We start from the raw sequence: 21,899 nt of genomic DNA on the forward strand, positions 1-21,899 counted from the left end.
CCAACGTTAAGTTGTGTGTTGCCGAACAGAAAAGGCTAGTTATCTCCCTTGTTTTTCTGATAACGTTCGTAAAAGGCTACAGATGTAAATACTTTGATGTAAAGAATAATCCTACAAAGTTTCAATCACATCCGATGAACTTTGTCAAAGATATAAAATGTCTAATTTTTCCTTTGACGCTGACCTGTGACCTTGAAAAAGGTCAAAGGTCAACGAAACCATCGTTAAAGTGTAGAGGTCATTGGAGGTCACGACTAAACAAAATATGAGCCCGATCGCTTTGATAGTTTCCGAGAAAAGTCCAACGTTAAGGTGGTGTCTACGGACGGCCGGCCGGACGGCCGGCCGGACAGACTAACACTGACCGATTACATAGAGTCACTTTTTCTCAAGTGACTCAAAAATCTGAAAATTGTAAAAAAAAATGAAAATTTATAAAACGATCCAAATTTACGTTTATCTTATTCTCCATCATTTGCTGATTCCAAAAACATATAAATATGTTATATTCGGATTAAAAACAAGCTCTGAAAATTAAATATATAAAAATTATTATCAAAATTAAATTGTCCAAATCAATTTAAAAACACTTTCATCTTATTCCTTGTCGGTTCCTGATTCAAAAAACATATAGATATGATATGTTTGGATTAAAAACACGCTCAGAAAGTTAAAACAAAGAGAGGTACAGAAAAGCGTGCTATCCTTCTTAGCGCAACTACTACCCCGCTCTTCTTGTCAATTTCACTGCCTATGCCGTGAGCGGTGGACTACGAGTATACGGTCTTGCTGCGTTGCATTGCGTTCAGTTTCATTCTGTGAGTTCGACAGCTACTTGACTAAATATTGTATTTTCGCCTTACGCGACTTGTTATATTTAGTCAAGTTTTGACTAAATATTTTAACATCGAGGGGGAATCGAAACGAGGGTCGTGGTGTATGTGCGTGTGTGCGTGTGTGTGTGTGTGTGTCTGTGTGTGTGTGTAGAGCGATTCAGACTAAACTACTGGACCGATATTTATGAAATTTGACATGAGAGTTCCTGGGTATGAAATCCCCGAACGGTTTTTTCATTTTTTTGATAAATGTCTTTGATGACGTCATATCCGGCTTTTCGTGAAAGTTGAGGCGGCACTGTCACGCCCTCATTTTTCAACCAAATTGGTTGAAATTTTGGTCAAGTAATCTTCGACGAAGCCTGGACTTTGGTATTGCATTTCAGCTTGGTGGCTTAAAAATTAATTAATGACTTTGGTCATTAAAAATCTGAAAATTGTAAAAAAAAATGAAAATTTATACAACGATCCAAATTTACGTTTATCTTATTCTCCATTATTTGCTGATTCCAAAAACATATAAATATGTTATATTTGGATTAAAAACAAGCTCTGAAAATTAAATATATAAAAACTATTATCAAAATTAAATTGTCCAAATCAATTTAAAAACACTTATTCCTTGTCGGTTCCTGATTCCAAAAACATATAGATATGATATGTTTGGATTAAAAACACGCTCAGAAAGTTAAAACAAAGAGAGGTACAGAAAAGCGTGCTATCCTTCTTAGCGCAACTACTACCCCGCTCTTCTTGTCAATTTCACTGCCTTTGCCATGAGCGGTGGACTGACGATGCTACGAGTATACGGTCTTGCTGAACAATGGCATTGCGTTTCATTCTGTGAGTTCGACAGCTACTTGACTAAATATTGTATTTTCGCCTTACGCGACTTGTTTTATAATTTTATTTGCCAGCTCCTTTATGGCAATGACAAGATCATGTCTTTTTGATCTTTTGTTAGATCTTAATGCTTCAATGGCTGCTTTGGAGTCAGAGAATATAGCTATCTTTTGAGGAGGAGTGTTCTTGAGATTGAGATGAAAAAGCGACATGCAGATGGCAAGGAGCTCAGCTGAGAAGATCGAGTTTCTGTTGCACAGTTTAAATTTCCCAGTCATGTCATCGCTGGGGATTACAAAAGCTGCGCCAGCCTTCTTGTCATCCAACACTGACCCGTCTGTGTAAACATGAACATGGCCTTTGTATACAGTATCAATGTGCTCAAGGGCTTGTATCCTGAGTAATAACTGATCATCCTTTGTAGCTGTGCAATATTCTGTGTCAAAATTCATTTCTTTTATTGTCCATGAGGGATCACGAGATATGGGGTTTTGGGCCACATCATTTGGGTCGACACTGATTTCACTAAAGAGTGAAGCATTGAATTGAGCCAGTGAGGAGAAAGTAGTGCCAAAGTGGGCCTTTTTGTGTTGGACATGATTGTAATGCGGTTGTAGCTCCTCTTTTGTTGAGTTTTGCACTGTGTTGGCTCGAACATTGTAATCTGCGCAGCACTTACGCCGCCACATGTCAAGAGGGAGGAATCCTGCTTGGTGGTATACAATGGCCTGCTTTGAATGCCTTGGGTGTCCGAGGGCAAGCCGAAGGGCACGACATTCCGCTGACTGTAGCTTATCAAGCCATTTTCGAGCCGACGAGAAGTAGGCCTCCTGTCCATATGATAGTCTTGATCTTATAAGAGCTCTGGTGATGTTTGTTAGAATAACTGGGCACTTTGCCCATGGTTGGGCAGCCAGTATTTTAAGAAGGTTGATGGTCTTATTTGCTTTGCTTAAAAGATACTTTAAGTGAGCAGTCCATAGTCCATTTGAGGTGAAAAGTACGCCCAGATATTTCACCTGCTGACTGGGTGAGACAACAGATTTATCTAGTGAGAACTGTATCTTTTCTCGATCTTCCAGTTTTCGGTTTGTAAAGACAACGAATACAGTTTTCTCGGCAGAGAGAGTGAAGCCATTCTCCCGCGATAGTCAAGTCGAGACGAGGGTCGTGGTGTATGTGTGTGTGTGTGTCTGTGCGTGTGTGTGTGTGTGTAGAGCGATTCAGACCAAACTACTAGACCGATTTTTATGAAATTTTACATGAGAGTTTCTGGGAATGATATCCCCAGAATTGTTTTTTCTTTTTTTAGATAAATACCTTTGATAACGTCATATCCGGCTTTTTGTAAAAGTTGAGGCGACACTGTCACACCCTCATGTTTCAATCAAATTGATTGAAATCTTGGCCAAGCAATCTTCGACAAAGGCCAGACTTCGGTGTTGCATTTTAGCTGGGTGGCTTAAAAATTGATTAATGACTTTGGTCATTAAAAATCTGAAAATTGTAAAAAAAATACAGTTTTTGTATAAAACGATCCAAATTTACGTTCATCTTATTTTTCATCATTTTCTGATTCAAAAAACATATAAATATGTTATATTTGGATTAAAAACAAGCTCTGAAAATTAAAAATATAAAAATTATGATCAAAATTAAATTTTCGAAATCAATTAAAAAACACTTTTATCTTATTCCTTGTCGAATCTTGATTCCAAAAACATATAGATATGATATGTTTGGATTAAAAACACGCTCAGAAAGTTAAAACGAAGAGGGGTACAGATAAAAGCGTGCTATCCTTCTCAGCGCAACTACGACCCCGCTCTTCTTGTCAATTTCACTGCCTTTGCCATGAGCGGTGGGCTGACGTTGCCACGAGTATACGGTCTTGCTGAAAAATTGCATTGCGTTCAGTTTCATTCTGTGAGTTCGACAGCTTGACTAAATGTTGTATTTTCGCCATACGCGACTTGTTTTATTTTTTACATTTAGTCAAAGTTTGACAAAATGTTTTAACATAGAGGGGGAATCGAGACAAGGGTTATGGTGTGTGTGTGTGTGTGTGTGTGTGTGTGTGTGTGTGTGTGTGTGTGTGTGTGTGTGTCTGTGTGTGTCTGTGTCTGTGTGTGTGTGTGTGTGTGCGTGCGTGTGTGTGTGTGTGTGTGTGTGTGTGTGTGTGTAGAGCGATTCAGAGTAAACTACTGGACCGATCTTTATGAAATTTTACATAAGAGTTCCTGGGTATGATATCCCCAGACTTTTGTTTCTTTTTTTCGATAAATGTCTTTTATGACGTCATATCCAGCTTTTTGTAAAAGTTGAGGCAGCACTGTCACACCCTCAATTTTCAATCAAATTGATTGAAATGTTGGCCAAGCAATCTCCGACGAAGGCCGGACTTCGGTATTGCATTTCAGCATAAAGGCTTACAAATTAATCAGCGATTTTGTTCATTAAAAATCTCGAAATAGTAATACAATTTTTATTTTTTTTATAAAACGATGCAAAATTACTTTTATTTTATTTGTGATCATGTTCTGATTCAAAAAACATATAAATATGTTATATTCGGATTAAAAACAAGCTCTGAAAATTAAAAATATAAAAATTATGATTAAAATTACATTTCCGAAATCGTTTTAAAAACTATTTCATCTTATTCCCTGTCGATTCCTGACTCCAGAAACATATAGATATGCTATGTTTGGATTAAAAACACGCTCAGAAAGTTAGAACGAAGAGAGGTACAGTAAAGCGTGCTATGAAGCACAGCGCAACCGCTACCGCGCCAAACAGGCTCGTCACTTCAAAAATATTAACCTACATGCTTTTTCACACAGGTGTGTAAAAAAAGGCATGCTTCGAACTCGATTTGCATTCTAATGGGGGTGTGTGTTGCTCAACATGCTCACTACTAGTGTATTTATTCTTGAAGTTTGAAGGGAAGCATCGATTTTTTTTGGGATTTTTTTTTAGAAAATAAAGTTAAAGTTTTTTTTCGATTTTTTTTGTCAATATCATTTTCCATCAAATATTGTCCACATTTACATTTAATTCTTTTTAAAAGGTCTTAAAGTACTCATTCTTGAAGTGTGAAGGTGGGGTCAAAACTGACTGGCCTAGTCAGTTTTGGCCGGGGGGGGTCATTCTGGGCTAGCTGATTTTGACCGGGAGGTCATTCTGGGCGAGCCCAGAATGACACATCCCCCCAAACCTGTTGAGATACATAGATGCATACATATTTGCATACATTTTGTCATCTGAAGTCCTGGTGTACTTATTCTTGAAGTTTGAAGAGAAGCAGTCGAAACTTTTTTTTTTTAAAACAAAGTTTGGTTTTTTTCGATTTGTTTTTGTTTTTGTTTGGTTTTTGCAAATATGGTCCCCATTTACACTTAATTCGTTTTAAAATGTCTTAAAGTACTCATTCTTGAAGTTTGAAGGGGGAGTCAAAACTGACTGGCCTAATCAGTTTTGACCAGGGGGTCATTCTGGGCTAGCTGATTTTGACCGGGAGGTCATACATCCTCCCAAACCTTAGATATACGTAGTTGTATACATATATGCATAAATATGGTTTCTAAAGGTCTTAATGTACTCATTCTTAAAGTTTGAAGGGATATCAAAATTGGCTAGGGGGGGTCAACACTGACTAGCCCAGAATGACCTCCCGGTCAAAATAGGCTAGCCCAGAATGACCTCCCAGTCAAACTGGGCTGTGTCAAAATAGGCTGCTACACCGAGAAAGGTACTAGGGTAGCAAAACATTCGGTCCAGCAATACTAATGTGCTGAGATAATAATGATATAGTACACCAAAGCGTGTTGTAAGGGTCTATGAGACTTGCATGGGAAATACTTGATCTCGTCTGGGCATATGCATAATAATCAGGTGTCAAGTAATGTTATGCATGCACACACAGGTATTTAGAAAGCCGGGCTATGACTTCATCCTAAACACAAACATGATTTTTATTTTCAAGATCCACCGACGTTCCTGCTCACTTCTGTTTAAGTCTATTATACTTTGTCTCACTTTAATGCATGCTTTTTAAACGTAGCCTTTGAATATTCCTTACTGCGACATTCGATCACTCATTAATATAATTTGAAGGCTTGGCAAGTTGGTCAGACCATCAAGATAGTTAACCGACACCTCTCTGATAATTTAGAATGTAGGCCTACGTGTGGAGCATGCCCGGAAGATTCTGAACATTTCTTATTACACTGTCCAAAATTTAAAGAACATAGAACCATTTTATTCAATAGTCTGCCAACACACGTTCTGGACTGCAAAACACTCTTGTTTGGAAATACTGATTTAACTATATCTTTGAACACGAAAATATTCTCTGTTGTACAAGACTATGTTATGTTAACTAATCGCTTCGGCTGATATTATATTAACTGTGCAATTGATGTAGCCAGGCATTCTCTCCCTCCCTCTCTCTCTCTCTCCCTCTCCCCCTCTCTCTCTCTCTCTCTCTCTCTCTCTCTCTCTCTCTCTCTCTCTCTCTCTCTCTCTCTCTCTCTCTCTTTACCCTATTTGTATAAAATATAATTAAAGATTATCAAGATAAGTGTTGAAGCTATCACTTGTTCGCCATGTTTTGCTATCTGAATGTGTATTGATTATAAGTTCAAGAACGTGTCCATAAGCAATCTGCTTGTTAACGTTCTCAATGTTGTTATTGTTTGAAACGTGTGTATGAGAATTTGAATAAACACGCTTAAACCAAGATATAATATTGTCACTCTTTTAAATTCTCTAGCATGGGGAGTTTGCCAAACTCATATCCTGTATATTTCATCACTGCCGTCATCGGTGCCAGCCGGTAGAGAGAGTGAAGGTGCACCATAGCAAACTATATATATAGTACACACTCAGACTGCTGCTGATTTGCTGTGTTTTTGGAAGATTCAGACTTACATCACTTGCAACCAATGTCTGCTTAAGCTAGCGCCGCACCAGTTTCTGTTTTAACTGGCGTCGCACCAAAATGTTTTACCGAGCTAGCTCTTCACCAGTTTCTGTGTTACCTAGTTCTGCACCAGTTTCGGTTTTATCTTGCTATCAAACCAGTTTCTGTTTTGTTTAGCTCCGCACCGCAGTTTCTGTTTTACCTCGCTCCGCATCAGTTTCTGTTTTACCTAGCTGTGCAACCGTCTCTGTTTTACCTCGCTCCGCATCAGTTTCTGTTTTACCTCGCTCCGCATCAGTTTCTGTTTTACCTCGATCCGCATCAGTTTCTGTTTTACCTTGATCCGCACCAGTTTCTGTTTTACCTAGCTGTGCAACCGTCTCTGTTTTACCTCGATCCGCATCAGTTTCTGTTTTACCTTGATCCGCACCAGTTTCTGTTTTACCTCGATCCGCATCAGTTTGTTTTACCTCGATCCGCATCAGTTTCTGTTTTACCTTGATCCGCACCAGTATCTGCTTTACCTAGCTGTGCAACCGTCTCTGTTTTACCTCGATCCGCATCAGTTTCTGTTTTACCTCGCTCCGCATCAGTTTCTGTTTTACCTCGCTCCGCATCAGTTTCTGTTTTACCTTGATCCGCACCAGTTTCTGTTTTACCTAGCTGTGCAACCGTCTCTGTTTTACCTCGATCCGCATCAGTTTCTGTTTTACCTTGATCCGCACCAGTTTCTGTTTTACCTCGATCCGCACCAGTTTCTGTTTTACCTCGCTCTGCACCAGTTTGTGTTTTACCTCGCTCTGCACCAGTTTGTGTTTTACCTCGCTCCGCACCAGTTTCTGTTTTACCTCGCTCTGCACCAGTTTCTGTTTTACCTCGATCCGCGCCAGTTTCTGTTTTACCAAGTTCTGCACTAGTTCGCTGTCATAGTGCTAATATCATTTAGTCACTTGTTCTCCTGAAAGTCTGCCCCCGTCCTTCTTCCACTTATATGATAATACTAATAATAATAACTGGATATTTTTAAGTGCCTAACCTATGGCTCTGGGCCCTTTACAAAACAACATATGTATAGGTTACAACACGAGTGGGTTTTTATATGGCTTGTATTTCAGTCAAGACCCAGCGGATGAATATCATCGGGAGACACGAGCCTCTGGCGAGTGGCTCTCGATTGATATTCCCGCTGGGTCTTGACTGAAATACAAGCCATATAAAAAACCACAAGTGTTGTAATCTGTATATCCCATTCTACCATCAAACACAAAGTGTAGACTACTAGCGGCACTGTTGCGATCTGTGCAGGGTAAAACTGTTGCCAGCGAGACTTAGCCCTTTTGCAACCTTAAACTAAGTGACCGTCGCTGAAAAAATAAAACGAATGAGTGCATCGATAAGTACGCGGTAACACTACTTTCAGACCATTTAAAAGCTTTAAGTAAAGGTTCATAAGTTGCAAGAAAGTAATGAAGTCGAATAGAAATTAATTTAGTTGAAGCGCACAATTCTTTTGTTTTGCGTTTCAGGTCGGCAGAACGGGCGAAACGGGTTTGGGACCCATTTGGCTTACTCGATTCAGATATGATTCCACGTTGTTTTTCTCGAACGTGTGTAATTAGGCTTATTGACAGAGAAGCAAATTTTAGGGAACAAATATGTAGGTTTAGATTTAACCATTTGCTCCCTATTTGAAATGTATCTACGTGATAAACTGTTTTGCGAGTGTGTTTGCATGGATGAACTTAAACTGGTATGGGTCACACAGTGAGGAAAACGCGACCGACACGTCTGTCACCGCCGATTGATTGCATTTTGAAGGAATATGACTGGATTACGGAAAAATATGTGGACTTACTGCAGAGCCAGGCAAAAGAGTAGACTTGCTCGCAAAACACGTGAAACAGCCGATGTTTGATAGCTGAAGGCGCACACCAAAACACACTAACGACAGATTCTCAAAAGTCGTCTGCTAACGATGCAAGGGGAGGGTACTCGTGTTTTTGTTTTGGTTCGCTAGCATCTGGTTATCTTGTAAGTTGAATGTTCGTTTTTTTCGACCTGCATTGCTTTCATAATGAAAGAAACTTTTGCTTATTGCATCTCATACATCAGATCAGTTCTGAGATTCATTTTTGCGTGCAACTGATATGGTTTTCTGAGCCGTGCAATACGATTTTAGAACTTCATACAAATGTGTCACATTGTTCGGCGCGAGGTCAAAGGTCGGGAGCAAAGTAGTTCTTCGCCCAAATCGGAATCTGCACTATCATATATTTTGTTGAGTCCATGATGTATTTATTGAGCTATAAAAATACAACATATATACCCATACTGAAGTAACAGAGACAAAGAAGGGAGGTCATGGGATATATATATATATATATATACAGAATAGAACAATTAAAAGTACAACCTACATAAAACAAATTAATCATACAGACACAAATCACCACATGTTCTGTTCACACAATAATCATTTATGCAATACACACTATATATAACAAACATACACAGCTAACACTCTCAACAATCATAACAACTTTATGGGAGAGGAGTATGTGCAGAAATGGAATGAAGAAGACATTAAGCCAGGTTGGTGTACTATTCTGTGACAAAGAACGTTTTCAACTGGTTTTTGTTTTGTTTTGTTTTTTACGTTTTCAACTGTTGTTTAAAAGAGCTGAGAGAGGTGCAGTGTCTGACAGAGAAGGGAAGATAGTTCCAGAGTGGTGGTGCAGCACAACAGAAGCTTCTTGCTCCGTGCTGCTTCCTGATTAAGCGCTCAACTTTCAGTAGCCTGGTGTCAGCGGATGATCTGAGTGTGCGTGATGGGGTGTGTATATACAGGAGTTCAGAAAGGTCCTGAGGGGCACTTCCTGAGAAGACCTTGAAACACAGACAAGCGACTTTGTACTTGATACGCTGTTCCACCGACAGCCAGTGGAGTGTGTATAGCAGGGGAGTGACATGCTGTGTTTTCTTTGACCTAAAGATGATGCGGGCTGCAGCATTTTGAACAGTTTGGAGAGGTTAGATAACTAACGAAGGACATCCAATCAACAGGGCATTACAACAGTCTAAACGAGACAATATGCAGAAAGTGACAAGGGTTTTTGTGGCTTCTTCAGCGAGAAAGTGGCGGATGGAGCTGATGCGCCTAATTTCAAGGTAGGCTGCCTGACATGTTTTTGTGACATGATGTCTCATAGAGAGGTCAGAGTCAAGGTAGAACCCAAGATCTATGGCCTTACATGAGAATGTGACAGATGCTGAGCCTAACCGAATAGCAGATGGAAGATTGTGACGAGAAGAAGAGGTTGAAGAGGCAAACATAACTGCTTCAGTTTTTTTTTCGTTAAGTTTAAGTTTGTGTTCATTCATCCAGTCTTTTACATCAGAAATGCAGTCTTGTAGGGAAGAAACAAGGTCATTGATTTTTTCAGGAGGAGATGCTTGATGAAGCTGTGTATCGTCTGCGAACATTTCATGACTAACTGCATGTTGGTTGATGATGGTGGATAGCGGTGTTGTGTACAAGACAAACAGTACCGGACCTAAGACTGAGCCCTGTGGTACTCCATAGAACGATGGTCTGCCACAAGAACAAACTGACTTCAGTCTGACAGATAGGAACAGAACCAGGACAGCGCTGTGCTATTGATGCCAAAAGATTGTTCCAGACAAGAGAGTAGAAGCTTGTGGTCAATCGTATCAAACGCAGCAGATATATCTAACAGAAGTAGAGCGGAGACTTTGTTGTGATCAAGAGCCGTAAGTAGGTCATTTACAATGCGCAACAAAGCTGTTTCAGTTGAGTGGTTCGCACGATAGGCGGACTGGTGTACGTCTAAAAGGCTGTTTGCTTCAAGGTGTGCATTGAGCTGATGTAGGACAACTCTTTCCAGGATTTTGGACCAGAATGGCAAATTTCAAACGGGTCTATAATTTTTGAGGTCATTTTGATCGAAGGACGGCTTCTTCAAAAGGGGTTTTACAACATCTGTTTTCCAAGCTGGTGGAACTGAACCCGAGGAAAGTGACTCATTTATCAGATTGGTAATGATGGGGAGAAGGACATCTATGTTGTCATACATTAGTTTGGTAGGCATGGGGTCGAGTTCATATGTTTTGGGTTTGGTGGCTGAAACCAGCTTTCGGACAAACTCCTCTGACACTGGACTGAAACTAAAAAGATACGGACCAAAATATTGTGCCTCATGCTGGGCTGACTGACTTTGATCAACAGAAATGTTGAAGCTGTTGCGAATTTTTTCAACCTTCTCACGAAAGAAATCCGAAAAAGCATCAGCAAGTTGGTCAGCTTTGAAAACAGTTGGAACTTTAAACATTTTGCGACTTGCCTAAAAGAGTGTTAACATTTTGAAACAATTGTTTGCAAGAAACATTTGCAGTGATCCTGGCACTGTAGAAAGCTGTCTTCGCACCATGAACCAAATCGTTCACTTTATATATTGCGCCCCAGATATACTTACTGCATGTACCGCCATCACAGGTTGTTTGGTTATCGCATAATGTCTTCAATTTACTTCTTGCACAGTTGCCTCCGACTGGAATCTCTGAAAACAGAAATGGTGGTCATTTTGGTCTGTTCAAATACAACCAGGATGATGATGATTAAAAAACACTGATAATGGACGCTAATATTTTATGGGTTGGTATATATTAATTAGATCTGCCTGCGGCAAGCTATTTTAAAGCTGCTTAAATTCACGTTTACAAATGAAAATCCAAGCCCTCCTTATCTGACACTGTCACTTGAGGCTTTAATTCCCACGGGGTATCTTCAATCCCAGGACAGACAGTATTGTCTGCTACACTGGGCTAAAGAAAGTTAAGGATATTGAAGGATACGGATTTTTTTCAAAAGTTAGCCCAAATGTTTGACAGGAGTGTTTTGGCAGCAGCGAACATGGGTTCATTGGATTTGAGCAATATTTGGGTACGAGATCACAGGTCCTTGACCGTCTCTACCCTCAACAATGTCGTGTGTTTTTGTGCGGTATGACTCACTTTACTCCAACGTGTGGGAGAAAGGAACTGTACGTTTTGGGGGATAATCCTTAAGTTTTGTGTGCTCAGTGAAAGAAAAAGAAAGAAAATAGAACACCATAAACACTGGGGTGAAAATGGTTCGCGTTCTCTTGCAACCAAAGGGAAGTTGGTCAATACGCTCAACACCTGCAGTTCCAGCAAACATTCAGCCCCCGACAGGTCGACGCGATTAAATCGCCGTACCCCTGACACACCAGTGTCTAAATGGATTCCAAGGTGGATTCCCAACTTTTCTAAACCAACGACTGACTGACCGACTTTACTTGTAAAAAGTCCTCTTTCACCAGTTGGCCTGTATTGTGACAGGTATTGGCAATTCGTTGAAGATACGGTGTGAAACTTTGACTCAAAAATGATTATTGAACTCAGCGCTTTGCGCTTCGTTCAATAATTAATTTTCTCGATTTTCTCTCTAAATCTCTTAGCGCAGTGTGATGTCTCAATAACTTTAAAAATAATGACAGCTTATATAGCGCGAACCACAGTAGTTCATGCTATCCGCGCTTTGCATATTAACTATGGATAAGAAAATAATACTTAATATACATTCATCATGTTTACATGTCATAAATCCCAGAAAGTATGTAAAAGAGTTGTTCTTTGCTACTGGTCACAAGTGGGGGTCAGCTCACACGGACGCATTTTTCAATACAGTCTAGGGGAGAAACTGGTCACAAAGCAACCAGTAGGCCCCTACATGCCAGAGAGATAGGAAAATCGGCACACAATAGATATGGAAATTATATATTAAGATTTACTGTGAAAATGCTAGCAAAAATGGCGTCCAAAAACGGGAACGCACACTTGGTGCGTCTTTGAAGACTTACCTACCGTTCTGTGTTGTTGATAATAGTCGTGTTTGTGCTGTTTTTGTTGAAATAGAATCTAATAAAACTGATGCAGTTCTTGAAATGTTGCAAATTATTGTTGTCTTTGTGAAATGCGAGAGTGTTCTGAGGCGTAATCTGCATACGGCTGATGTCCCACATAGGGTAGCCTACCCCACTTCGATCAGCGTATCACTCCAAATGAGCTTCATAGTAGAAAAGTAGACACACTACCAAAACACTGCATAACAGATCTACAAGACTGACCCAGAATCATTGAAATTTACTTCCAATCCTGTATAAAATATTGCAATCAAATTTGCTCACGCCGTCCCACATGCAACGCAGGTTACCTTCACCTTCGATTCAAAGTAACTCAACGCTAACTTAATTACCATCGAAACGCAGATAATTAACGAACTGATTCGGAGATTACACGCCACACATTTCTGATATTTTACACACAAATTTCAACTGTGTTGTTTCGCGATAAACAGCCATAAACAAACAAATGTGGTGCCGTCACGTCGCTTCGGAAGGAGAAACGCAGGTTACCAAGAGATTGTTTCCGATACCTGTCGGATTAAAATCATCGTTTTTCACAAATGATGGCTCTTGGGCAGATCTGGTGAGTTGGAAACTGTCTATGAATGTTTCATTTAATGTCAAATGCGTACATTCTTGTCGATATTGTTACCTTTGGGCTCATAAATGAAGTCAATGGTCGTGTTTTCCTGAAGTGACTTTTGTCAGCATAGAACTTACTGTGCTTTGATCATTGACTGAGAAGAATCTTCCGATGAAATTAGTTCATTTCACTACGCGACTGCAGATCTGCAAGGAAACTTATGGCAGGGGAAATAAGCTTAACTGAAGACGAATAAGCGGAGTAACTGTTCTTCAACGGATTGCTCTCACTGATCTAAATATTTAGATCTTGTCGTCTGCTAGTCTGCTAGTAAGTAGTCTTCGGTCGTGTGAAAGTCACATCTATTTCGACTGTGTGCATCGATCCGTGTAGTGAAATGTTGATCTTTGATGATTTGGCAACATAACTTCGCTACATGTGCTTCGAGTGTATCTCCCCGTAAACCATTTGAAAACGTGTTTTAACCTTTGCCGGATGCCGCTTTTGACTACACACTCCCGACGATGCGGGTTTGTCTGAACCCATACATTTGAAAGAGGGTTTTTACCGTTTATTCCTCTAACGACGATGCGGGTTTGTCTGAACCCATACATTTGAAAGAGGGTTTTTATCGTTTATTTCTCTAACGACGGGGTGGGTTCAAGGAAACCCACAGCGCTACTTCAGTGGTTGCATCGAGTTTCTCCCTTCACCGACCTCTTGCAGGGGAGGGAGAGGGGGAGGGAGAGGGGGAGGGAGAGACTGAGAGACTAAGAAAGAGAGAGAGAGAGAGACTAAGAAAGAGAGAGAGAGAGACTAAGAAAGAGAGAGAGAGAGACTAAGAAAGAGAGAGAGCGACTAAGAAAGAGAGAGAGAGACTAAGAAAGAGAAAGAGAGTCTAAGAAAGAGAGTGAGAGACTAAGAAAGAGAGAGAGAGAGACTAAGAAAGAGAGAGAGGGAGACGAAGAAAGAGAGAGAGAGAGACTAAGAAAGAGAGAGAGAGAGAGAGACTAAGAAAGAGAGAGAGACTAAGAAAGAGAGAGAGAGACTAAGAAAGAGAGAGAGACTAAGAAAGAGAGAGAGAGACTAAGAGAGAGAGAGAGAGAGATACTAAGAAAGAGAGAGAGAGAGACTAAGAAAGATAGAGAGAGAGAGAGACAAATAAAGAGAGAGAGACTGAGAGACTAAGAAAGAGAGAGAGAGACTAAGAAAGAGAGAGACAGAGACTAATAAAGAGAGAGAGAGACTAAGAAAGAAAGAGAGAGAGACTAAGAAAGAGAGAGAGACTAAGAAAGAGAGAGAGAGAGAGACAAAGAAAGAGAGAGAGAGACTAAGAAAGAGAGAGAGAGACTAAGAAAGAGAGAGACTAAGAAAGAGAGAGAGAGAGACTAAAAAAGAGAGAGAGACTAAGAAAGAGAGAGAGAGACTAAGAGAAAGAAAGAGAGACTAAGAAAGAGAGAGAGACTAAAAGAGAGAGAGAGAGAGACTAAGAAAGAGAGAGAGAGACTAAGAGAGAGAGAGATACTAAGAAAGAGAGAGAGAGAGAGAGACTAAGAAAGAGAGAGAGAGACTAAAAAGAGAGAGAGAGACTAAGAAAGAGAGAGAGAGACTAAGGGAGAGAAAGAGAGACTAAGAAAGAGAGAGAGACTAAAAGAAAGAGAGAGAGACTAAGAAAGAGAGAGAGAGACTAAGAGAGAGAAAGACTAAGAAAGAGAGAGAGAGACTAAGAAAGAGAGAGAGAGAGAGAGACTAAGAAAGAGAGAGAGAGACTAAGAAAGAGAGAGAGATAGACTAAGAAAGAGAGAGAGACTAAGAAAGAGAGAGAGATAGACTAAGAAAGAGAGAGAGACTAAGAAAGAGAGAGAGAGAGAGAGACTAAGAAAGAGAGAGAGAGAGACTAAGAAAGAGAGAGAGAGACTAAGAAAGAGAGAGAGAGAGAGACTAAGAAAGAGAGAGAGAGAGAGACTAAGAAAGAGAGAGAGAGACTAAGAAAGAGCTAGAGAGAGAGAGACTAAGAAAGAGAGAGACTAAGAAAGAGAGAGAGAGACTAAGAAAGAGAGAGAGAGACTAAGAAAGAGAGAGAGAGACTAAAAAAGAGAGAGAGACTAAGAAAGAGAGAGAGAGACTAAGAAAGAGAGAGAGAAAGAGAGACTAAGAAAGAGAGAGAGACTAAGAGAGAGAGAGAGACTAAGAAAGAGAGAGAGAGACTAAGAGAGAGAGAGAGAGACTAAGAAAGAGAGAGAGAGACTAAGAAAGAGAGAGAGAGAGAGACTAAGAAAGAGAGAGAGAGACTAAGAAAGAGAGAGCGAGAGACTAAGAAAGAGAGAGAGACTAAGAGAGAGAGAGAGACTAAGAAAGAGAGAGAGAGAGACTAAGAAAGAGAGAGAGAGAGAGAGACTAAGAAAGAGAGACAGAGAGAGAGACTAAGAGAGAGAGACAGAGAGAGAGACTAAGAGAGAGAGACAGAGAGAGAGAGAGACAGAGAGAGAGACAGACAGAGAGAGAGAGACAGAGACAGACAGTCAGATAGACAGACAGTCAGAGAGACGGATAGACAGACAGACAGACAGACAGAGCAACTGACAACAGACATACAGACAGAGAGATACGGACAGACAAACAGAGAGACAGACAGTCTCTTGGAGACAAACAGGCAGACAGACACTGTTCCGCCGCTTTGGTAATTATGGGTGTAGCAGAACCCGCGCCGTCGGCAGAGGGATAGTTACAATCACTACTACTCTTTAAAAGTATGGGTATGTGTGAACCCGCGCCATCGGTAGTGTTTATGTAAATTATCATAATCAATTAATTCTGATGTTTTGTCATGTACACACTAAAAATTTGCAGACAGAGAGCAAATTAGGTGTGTGAGAGATACTTAAAATTTCAAAACGATACCTTTAATGGTTCCAGAGTTACAATGATTTTAGTGTGTCTCTGGGTACAGGTGAACCCAGGAAGCACGGCAAAGGTTAACAAGACAATGTTTCGACAGCCCAGACGGGGTGGATCCTCGATAGCTCACAGGGTATAATGTTTTCCGCCGTTATTTTAAGAATCCTTTCAAATTTACTATTCCAAAAGTACCCTATGACACGACTCGAGTGGCAAAGAACATTCTCTGCAATTCCTGTCTCAGTCCGTGCAGCCGTTTCGGGTCCTATCGTCACCATACAAACATACGCACAGACACACAAGAACCAGCTTTAAAAGTTAGATTATGTAAGAACCATATGTGAACCAGTGATTTTTTCTTATGTACACCAGATACTACAGTATTTCTGCTTTATGAAAAGCTATATTTCAAAGACAAAACTAGAGATTTGAATTGTGATCACTTTTCCCCCTTTCTGTCACCAGTACTGAAGAACAACTCAAAAACAAAACCCAGCAGCATCAGTGGTCGCTCCTCCCAGCGTAAACACACATCAGATTCAGATGGCACATGCACATGTCAGGCCTCCCTTTACTAGTCAGCACAGCTATCTTATACTCACTGCACACCCCGTTGTCGCAGGAATACCCCACCTCACACGTGCTTGTCTCCGGGTCGCCGCACCCTGTCTCTCCTCGCTTGATCTCTGAAACCGTATTACCTCAGAATCAGACCTTGACACAAGTCGCTCTCAGATGCCCCATTCACTCTGTCCATGACTCAAGTCACTATCAGATGCCCCATTCACTCTGTTCATGACTCAAGTCACTATCAGATACCACATTCACTCTGTTCATGACTCAAATCACTATCAGATGCACCATTCACTCTGTTCATGACACAAGTCACTTTCAAATGCCCCATTCACTCTGTCCATGACTCAAGTCACTCTCAGATGCACCATTCACTCTGTTTATAACACAAGTCACTATCAGATGCCCCATTCACTCTGTTCATGACTCAAGTCACTATCAGATGCCCCATTCCCTCTGTTCATGACTCAAGTCACTATCAGATACCACATTCACTCTGTTCATGACTCAGATCACTATCAGATGCACCATTCACTCTGTCCATGACACAAGTCACGTTCAAATGCCCCATTCACTCTGTCCATGACTCAAGTCACTCTCAGATGCACCATTCACTCTGTTTATAACACAAGTCACTATCAGATGCCCCATTCACTCTGTTCATGACTCAAGTCAGTATCAGATGCCCCATTCCCTCTGTCCATGACTCAAGTCACTATCAGATGCCCCATTCACTCTGTTCATGACTCAAATCACTATCAAATGCCCCATTCACTCTGTCCATGACTCAAATCACTATCATATGCCGCATTCACTCTGTTCATGACTCAACTCACTATCAGATGCACCATTCACTCTGTCGATGACACAAGTCACTTTCAAATGCCCCATTCACTCTGTCCAGGACTCAAGTCACTCTCAGATGCACCATTAACTCTGTCCATGACTCAAGTCACTATCAGATGCCCCATTCACTCTGTTTATGACTCAAGTCACTATCAGATGCCCTATTTACTCTGTCCATGACTCAAGTAACTATCAGATGCCCTTTTCATTCTGTCCATGACTCAAGTCATTATCAGATGCCCCATTCACTCTGTCCATGACTCAAGTCACTATCAGATGCCCCATTCACTCCGTTCATGACTCAAGTCACTATCAGATGCCCCATTCACTCTGTCCATGACTCAAATCACTATCAGATGCCCCATTCACTCTGTCCATGACTCAAGTCAATATCAGATGCCCCATTCACTCTGTCCATGACACAAGTCAGTATCAGATGCCCCATCCTCTCTGTCCATGACTCAAGTCACTATCAGATGCCCCATTCACTCTGTGCATGACTCAAGTCACTATCAGATGCCCCATTCACTCTGTCCATGACTCAAGTCACTCTCAGATGCACAATTCACTCTGTCCATGACTCAAATCACTATCATATGCCCCATTCACTCTGTTCATGACTCAAGTCACTATCAGATGCTTCATTCACTCTGCCCATGACTCAAATCACTATTAGATGCTCCACTCACTCTGTCCATGACTCAAGCCACTCTCAGATGCCCCATTACATCTGTCCAGGACTCAAGTCACTATCAGATGCCCTACTCACTCTGTCCGTGACTCAAGTCACTATCAGATGCCCCATTCACTCTGTCCATGACTCACGTCACTCCCAGATGCCACATTCACTCTGTCCATGACTCAAGTCACTCTCAGATGCCCTATTCCCTCTGTCATGACTCAAGTCATTATCAGATGCCCCATTCCCTCTGTGCTTGACTCAAGTCACTATCGATATGCCCCATTCACTCTGTCCATGACTCAAGTCACTATCAGATGCCCCATTCACTCTGTCAATGACTCAAGTCACTACCAGATGCCCCATTACCTCTGTCCGTGACTCAAGCCACTATCAGATGCCATATTCACTCTGTCCATGACTCAAGTCACTATCAGATGCCCCATTCACTCTGTCCATGACTCAAGTCACTAGCAGATGCCCCATTAACTCTGTCCATGACACAAGTCACTATCAGATGCCCCATTCACTCTGTCCATGATTCAAGTCACTCTCAGATGCCCAATTCCCTCTGTTCATGACTCAAGTCACTATCAGATGCCCCATTCACTCTGTCCATGACTCAAGTCACTATCATATGCCCCATTCACTCTGTTCATGACTCAAGTCAGTAGCATATGCCCCATTCACTCTGTCCATGACTCAAGTCACTACCAGATGCCCCATTACCTCTGTCCATGACTCAAGTCACTATCAGATGCCATACTCACTCTGTCCATGACTCAAGTCACTATCAGATGCCCCATTCACTCTGTCCATGACTCAAGTCACTAGCAGATGCCCCATCCTCTCTGTCCATGACTCAAGTCACTATCAGATGCCCCATTCACTCTGTCCATGACTCAAGTCACTATCAGATGCCCCATTCACTCTGTCCATGACACAAGTCACTATCAGATGCCCCATTCCCTCTGTCCATGACTCAAGTCACTATCAGATGCCCCATTCACTCTGTCTATGACTCAAGTCACTATCAGATGCCCCATTCACTCTGTCCATGACTCAAGTCACTATCAGATGCTCAGTTGTCTGCATCATTTAGAGAGAGAACACCAAAAGAATGGAGTTCTCCTTCAGACGTTGATCAAGAAGGCTCGCTTGTCGGATTAACCTGTATTTGGTGAGTGTTCTTTATTTTTCATGAATGAAAGCAGTCATCCTGGATGCAATTTACACAAATGGAGTGTGGAGAGGATTCATGTCTTCATTGCCCGACACAGTGATATTTTTTGAATATTCAATGCTATTTTTCTCTTTCGTATGCAATTATACAGGTACTATGTGTTACTGTGGTAAACACCTTAGACCAACTGAGGTGGTCTCTTGTTGAAGTATTATTAGGAAACCTGCTAATCAAGTATGAGATTGAGAGACTTCTTTTAAATTGTGACACCACTAATTTCAAGTACAAAATCAAGGTCTTCTTTTGTAATGATCCTTTGATGATGGATCCCCTGTCTTGAGAGACCACTTAGTTGGCCTATAGTATTGACTTTAAAGTGGCTTCCATTGTATCTATTCAAGCCCATTGTGGTTATGTAATGGTTTATGGATAAAAACTTGTCAGAAACTATTTTAATTTAATTCAAATCAACTTTTAAGATTAAATCATGGCAAGAAACGATACTTTAAGTTCAACAAGAGACCACCTCACAGGGATCAGATTTACCGGTAATTTCCGGTATTTTACCGATTGAGATTCGCCAATACTGATTAAAATATGGGTGCTCGGTCAGACGTACCGATTGTTATTTGGTTTGACCAGGTGGTGGTGGTGGTGGGGGGGGGGAATAAAGAGTAAAAAGAAAAGCATTTGTCTGTACGAGAGAGAGAGAGAGAGAGAGAGAGAGAGAGAGAGAGAAAAGAGAGAGAGAGAGAGAGAGAGAGAGAGAGAGAAAGAGATAGAAAAAGAGCAAGAGAGAGAGAGAGAGAGAAAGAGAGCGAGAGAGAGAGAGAGAAAGAGAGAGAGATAGATAGAGAGAGAGAAGAGAGAGTGAGAGAGACAAAGAGAGAGAGAGAAAGAGAGAGAGAGAGAAAGAGAGAGAAAGAGAGAGAAAGGGAGAGAGAGAGAGAAAGAGAGCGAGAGAGAGAGAAAGAGAGAGAGAGAGAGAAAAGAGAGAGAAAGAGAAAGAGACTAGGTATCATTTGGTAAAATGATACACTTTTGCCATTGTCGTGGGGGGGGGGGGGGGGGGGGGGGGAAGTTGATGACCCTTAGTGTCAATGATAAAATAAAATGATTGACTGATTTACGTGAGAGCATTGTGATCAGCTCTTTATGTCATACCGGTGTGTAAGATATTTAGCGCTATCACTAACCTCAGTTGGTCTATGATGTTTACTATTAACTAAGCGGGTTCCACTGTATCTATTCAAACTCAATGTGGTTATGGAATGGTTTATGGAATGGTTATGGAATGGTTTATGGATCAAAACTACCAGAAGCCATTTCAAATCAACTTTGAAGATCCACTGGCATAAATCAAATGGTGTATTTAAACAAGAGACCACTTAAGTTAAGACTGTGCAATTGAGTCAGTTGACCTTTTAATAAATTTAAGCGGGTTCCACTGTATCCATTCAGATTCAATATGGTTGATGACTGTGGTTTAAAAAAACAAAAAAAACTTGTCAGAAACCATTTAAAATTAACTTTGAAAAAAGACTTAATGGTATAACATGATACATATTTCAACAGTCATGTTATATAGCATACCACATGTACTTCACCCACAGGCTGCTCTGTGAGCATGGTAACACTTATCAACTCTCTCAATATGGCTTTAAACATAGTAATACAATTGTATGAAACAATTGTGGGTCTATCATGAGTAGATTTCACTAAAACAACAGCACTTTCATAGTAAAGGTGATCGCCTTTGCTAGTAAAGTCAGGACATAGGCAGTTCATATCCTTTCTTTAGAGGTCCTTGATATATATATAGGGACTTTGCTCTGTAAATCTCGGTCCCCCTTGAGGAGGGTCTGATGCTCCCAATAGGCTGTCTGTGAAGGGATACTTACTTCTTTCTCTATCTCTGCTAAGAGATTTTAACAAATCTCGGAAGAAAGTCTCTGCTGACTTTCAATTGTTTCTTTCACAATTTCTGATGTTTTATAATGTGGTCACCGTGAAAGTTGCATCGCCTTTAAAGCGATCCAATTGAATAAAGCAGAAAACTTCTTCTTTACCAAGTCCTGTGTTGAACAGCAGTGAAAAGTTGACCGCTTTTCCTGTTTAACCTTTTCAAAATTAGATCTAACTTGTTCGCGTATCCATTTCTGGATCTGCAGGCTGGTACAGAGTTACCTCCCTTTAGGCTTTTTCAAATTTCCCTTGTTTTAACCTAATTTCTTGGTTAAAACTTGTCTAAATTTCTAAATTCTTTCTTAATAAGTATCAATTCTACACTTTGGCCTTAAATCAAAGTGTTTCCCTTCACAGATATCCTCTTGGGGTTGTCAGATGAGGGTAGTCTCCCATGCCAACAGAAGCTACCATTCAGAGAATGGTTTGCTTCTTAGTTGGATACCATGGGTTGACAACTCTCGCCATCAGTACCACCTGACCACTGATGAGACACAATAGTGTCGAAACACGTGTCTGGTCTAGGTACAAATACAATGGTCCTCCTCAGGACTAGATTACCTTGCGATACGTCCCCCACAAAGGGACTTTGCTCTGTAAATCTCGGTCCCCCTTGAGGAGGGT

At 40.9% G+C, this 21,899-nt stretch overlaps 1 protein-coding gene across 1 annotated transcript in view; it reads right to left on the reverse strand.

Moving 5' to 3' along the window:
• LOC138972052 (uncharacterized) overlaps nt 1–21,899 on the reverse strand; it is a 542,426-nt gene that overhangs the window by 13,643 nt on the left and 506,884 nt on the right. The window contains exons 10-11 of the mRNA XM_070344892.1: nt 16,632–16,715; nt 11,097–11,180 (exon numbers count right to left, since the gene is read on the reverse strand). Of these exons, the coding sequence (XP_070200993.1) occupies nt 11,097–11,180; nt 16,632–16,715 (168 nt within the window). The remainder of the gene's footprint in view (nt 1–11,096; nt 11,181–16,631; nt 16,716–21,899) is intronic.

This window comes from Littorina saxatilis, linkage group LG7, assembly GCF_037325665.1.
Source record: "Littorina saxatilis isolate snail1 linkage group LG7, US_GU_Lsax_2.0, whole genome shotgun sequence".
In the NCBI taxonomy this organism is placed as follows: Eukaryota; Metazoa; Mollusca; class Gastropoda; order Littorinimorpha; family Littorinidae; genus Littorina; species Littorina saxatilis.